Source organism: Ranitomeya imitator, chromosome 3 (assembly GCF_032444005.1).
Source record: "Ranitomeya imitator isolate aRanImi1 chromosome 3, aRanImi1.pri, whole genome shotgun sequence".
Classification (NCBI taxonomy): Eukaryota; Metazoa; Chordata; class Amphibia; order Anura; family Dendrobatidae; genus Ranitomeya; species Ranitomeya imitator.
Window position 1 is genome coordinate 375,314,796 of NC_091284.1, and position 4,661 is coordinate 375,319,456.

At 38.9% G+C, this 4,661-nt stretch overlaps 1 protein-coding gene across 1 annotated transcript; it reads left to right on the forward strand.

Moving 5' to 3' along the window:
* Positions 1–968: 968 nt before the first annotated feature.
* On the forward strand, positions 969–3,757 carry LOC138672107 (piggyBac transposable element-derived protein 4-like). The gene is made up of 2 exons (XM_069760151.1): positions 969–1,546; positions 1,624–3,757. The coding sequence occupies exons 1-2, from the start codon at positions 1,488–1,490 to the stop codon at positions 3,440–3,442; spliced, it is 1,878 nt and encodes a 625-aa protein (XP_069616252.1). The 5' UTR covers positions 969–1,487; the 3' UTR covers positions 3,443–3,757.
* The last annotated feature ends 904 nt before the right edge of the window (positions 3,758–4,661 follow it).

Consider the following 4,661-nt stretch of genomic DNA (forward strand, 5'->3'; position numbering starts at 1 on the left):
ATCTAACTATACTGTATGTAGTTAATCTTCATTTATATGTAATCACTATATTAATTTAATCCTTATATGTACTTATTAACTTGTGTATGTTAACATATACAAAAGTGTACACACTCAGACTATTCAATCATACTATTCCTTGAATTTTTTAGTTTGCAATAAAATTGCCTTTTATTGCAAGCATTAGCCTTTTTTAAAGCTGTATCTGAACCTTTGTGTTAAAACATGTCAAATAAAACTGCCAAATTCTCCTGTAAATAATTGTGCAAAGAGGGAACCATCATACCATTAAAAAATACGAGTGAATTTTCCTGGGCCCATCCAGTATGTGGGTTCCAAGGCCTAATGGGGTGCATATGACTGACTATGCTGCAGGGCTCGCCTTCCTACCAATGTATAAAACAAAGGAGTATGGAGCACAAAATGCATATTGTGAAGTTTATTTTCCTGGGCCCATCCAGTATGTGAGTTCCAAGGCCTAATGGGGTGCATATGACTATGCAGCATGGCTCGCCTACCTGCCAATGTATAAAACAAGGAGTATAGAGCACAAAATGCATATTGTGAAGTGGATTTATATGGGCACATCCAGTATGTGGGTTCCAAGGCCTAATAGGGTGCATTTGACTATGCAGCAGGGCTGGCCATTCCGCCAATGTGTAAAACAAAGGAGTACGGAGTACAAAATGCATATTGTGAAGTGGATATTCATGTGCCCATCCAGTATGTGGGTTCAAAGGCTTATTAGGGTGCATATGAATTGGTAGCAGGGCAAGCCTTGAATTCAATGCATCACTTTTTCAGGAGTCCCCCCTGGACATCTTATGACAGGGGTATTGTGGTGCATTGTAATTCTTGGCAGCACATCCACTCACAGCATAGGCTACAACAGCTTAGGAGGCCCACTGTTTCATAAAGGCCCTTTAACCCTTGTCAGGCTGCATAATTTTACAACCTTAACAGGCTGCATAGGTACAATTGTACCTTCACATATACCTCCACTGTGGGAAGACTTTACTTGGTTTCAGAAACTAAAGTTCATTCAGCTACAAATGTTATGCTGATATCTATTGTTCAGTGTTGTTACTGGTCACTTATGTTGCTGTCAATTAAGTTAATTCAAACTGGGAGTGGCTTCTACTTGTCTTCCTGCCTCCCTCCTCTCATTAGCCATTTTGCTGTTCATCTCATTGCTGTGAGCACACATTTCTAGGCTTGTGAAGTCTTCAATTTCTTGGAAACGAAGGTAGGAAAGTCTCACAGCATCTAACAGCCAGTTATACCTTTATTCTCATTATGTGGGGACAGAACAGTCAAATTGTCTTTCAGCCTGGACTTGGCTTACATATATTTTGTATGAAACTTATCACTATAGGTATAATTTTTATACGAAAAATGGATAATAATTAGTATCTACATATTGTTTTACGATGTTTTATTTATATTCAGCACAAAATACGAAGCCAAAATTCATCTAGCAAGTCATCATGAGTGATAGTAATGCTGGATCTAGTTTCCGCCATAATCCAAGAAAACGTGTTTGCAGGTTAGTATAATTTTGTGAAAAGCCAATAATGTAGTATTTCGGAAAATTATTTATTTTACATTTTTTCATATTTACAGATTTACGTCTGACGAAATAATGCGAATGCTAGAAGAATCTGATTCTGAGCATGAGGATGAACCATATGTTCCATCTGATGATAAAAACTATGTACCACAAGTGGATGTTACTGAAGAAGATTCAGACATTGAACAAGAAATGGTCATAGAGCATGAAAATGAATACGAATCAGACGAAAGTGTTGAGGATGATTCTGTGCCTCAAAGTGCAGGCGACATTTGGACTGCTAAGGATGAAACTCAATGGTGCAGTAATCCACTGCCAAATGCACAAACAAAATCTCGTAATGTCCTACGACAAAGAGGTGGCCCTGCAGCAATCAGCAACCTATATACAGCAAAAGAGCTATTCAAGTCCATCATGACTCCCGAGATGTGTGACATCATATTACGGGAAACGAATCGAAAGGCCAAGAGAGTTTGTGATGCTTACAACAACGAACTGGTACAACGTTTTCCTGATTCTTCCAAACGGCCACCACAAAAAACATTCAAGCAATTTACTGAAACTGAACTTCATGCATTTTTGGGCATACTGATTGCTGCTGGTGTGCACAGAGCCAACAAAGAGAATCTGGAGGAAATGTGGAATGTTGCTGCTCTGCCTCTAATACGTGCAGCCATGTCTCGTGACCGCTTCAAGATGATACTCAGATTTATCAGGTTTGACAACGAAAATACACGTGCAGAACGTGTGCAAACAGATAAAGCTGCACCAATACGGGACATCTGGACAATGCTGAACAGTAATCTGGAGAGAGCCTACAAGCCATATCATTGTATCACCGTCGACGAGCAATTATTTCCATTTAGAGGTCATACTAAATTTACCCAGTATATACCTTCAAAACCAGCTAAATATGGCATAAAGATTTTCTGGGCTTGTGACTCATCAAATGCCTACCCTTTACAAGGTCAGCTCTACACTGGGAAACCAACTGATGGTCCTCGACAAGTAAACATTGAAGAACGAACAGTATTGGACCTAGTGAGCTCGTATAAAGGCTCTGGAAGAAATGTCACCACCGATAACTTCTTTACAACCATGGAACTAGCTAAGGTATTGAACTCCTGGAACATGACACTAGTTGGTACAGTGAGAAAAAACAAAAGGTTCCTACCTAACAACATGCAGCCTGCCAAAGAAAGGCCTGTATACTCGACAAATTTTGCCTACAATCATGATGCAACAGTCTGTTCATATGTACCAAAGAAGAACAAATCAGTCGTGCTTCTATCATCTATGCACATGACGGGAGAAGTTGAAGAGACACTAGCAGCCAAGCCAGAGATAATAAAATACTACAACATAACAAAAGGTGGCGTTGATGTTATGGATAAAATGTTGGGAGAGTACACTGTGAAACGACGAACATCACGTTGGACTTTGGCATTTTTCTACAATATGATTGATGTCAGTGGGTTAGCATCCTACATCATCTACAGAGAACACAATCCAAGCTTCAGGGCAAAGGATCAACGAAGAAAGTTCCTGAAAGATCTCGCAAATCAGCTGTGTATGATTGCAATTGAAGATCGTAGTACAAACAAAATGATAATGAGAAACCATTTTCTTCGAGGTGCAGTAGAAATGGTGCTTGGACGATGCATTGTGGTAGCATCGCAGCCAGCAGCTGGCCCCAAAATACCTCATGGTAGTCGTGGACCCTCCCCTGTTGTTGGTAGTTGCTATGTCTGCAGAGACCTGAGGCGAAAACAACGCAAGACTAGAAAGTCTTGTGTGGTTTGTGTGAAACCCATTTGCGATGAACACTCTGTAGCAAAGCCAACATGCATTACTTGCAAAGAAAATCAATAAAAAAAAGTTTCTTACATTTTCTTTTATAATGTAAATGAACAGTTTTTTACTTGTTTATAATAGTTAAATAGCATTATCATTAAAAAAAAATTTATGCTTTTTCCCTTGCATTATCTTCATTCAAAATATATGAGGTACATTTGTACCTATGCAGCTTGTTATGGATGCAAAAAGATCTCGACCCCTTATCTCGGAAGCGGGTGGAGATATTTTATTGAAATTTGGCCAATATATTCTGGACCAAAAATGTAGAGATGTCACGAAATTTCAGCCCTCTACGTCTTTTCAAAAAAAAGTTATTGCAATTTTAAAACGGAATAGTTACAATTGTACCTATTCAGCCGGATAAGGGTTAAGACGATTAATGCCGCCTGATGCACCAGTAAAAATAGGCTCTGTGACTTTAAGAGTCCCTCCTTCATAAATGAAACAAGATAGGTCTGCTTATGTGTCATACACTACATGGCCAGCTAGGGGTGTTAAATGTTACAATGACATTTCCTAGGGAATGCATTTGTAGTGATTGAAAGCAATGTTAAAATTGAAAAACGCTTCAAAAACGCTGCGTCTGAACTAAGCCTAAGTTGGTTTCATTTTCATGTGTTTTTTTGGCACATGGAAAAATGGCATGAATCTCGGAAAAAATGATTAAGACTGTGAACTAGGAGTCAGGGAATGCGTCCAGGGGCGATCCCCATGAGGTCCCTGTGTCATTTGAGCAGTGTTTCCATCATTTTCAGACTTTTTTAGACCTTAAAAGGACCCCTGGGGGGATTGCGGTAAAAATACTCGGGTCTCCCATAGACTTACATTGGGCTCATTGTTCTGTCCCATCACTAGTAATTAACTGTTCTTTACCTAATATTATCATGCATTTATGATGAGTGCAGTAGTATGACTTGGGAATTGTTACACTACATGTTAAGGTGGTATGTCAAGGCACACTAAGCTATATATATGTGACATACCACAGTCCATTACAACAGATTACATGCCCTGTTGTTGCACCCCATGCATTCACATATCCTGACCTTTCTTCAGCCCCATTTCTACACCTGTGGATTCAATCATCTAGTGAGTTAAAAATCATGTACTGTATAAGTTGTACACTTTTTTTTGCTTATAATTTGTTTTTCTGTGTTACTAATTTTTGTTGAAATAAAATTTTGGTGTAATTTTATTTGGCTATTTGGACTCGATTTTCTCCTTGAGTAGGTAA

Bases quoted from the DNA above. Each gene is read 5' to 3' on its own strand.
- LOC138672107 (XM_069760151.1), top strand. From the start codon at position 1,488: ATGAGTGATAGTAATGCTGGATCTAGTTTCCGCCATAATCCAAGAAAA. The intron at 1,547-1,623 runs GTTAGTATAATT...TCATATTTACAG, and splicing joins CCAAGAAAACGTGTTTGCAG to ATTTACGTCTGACGAAATAA.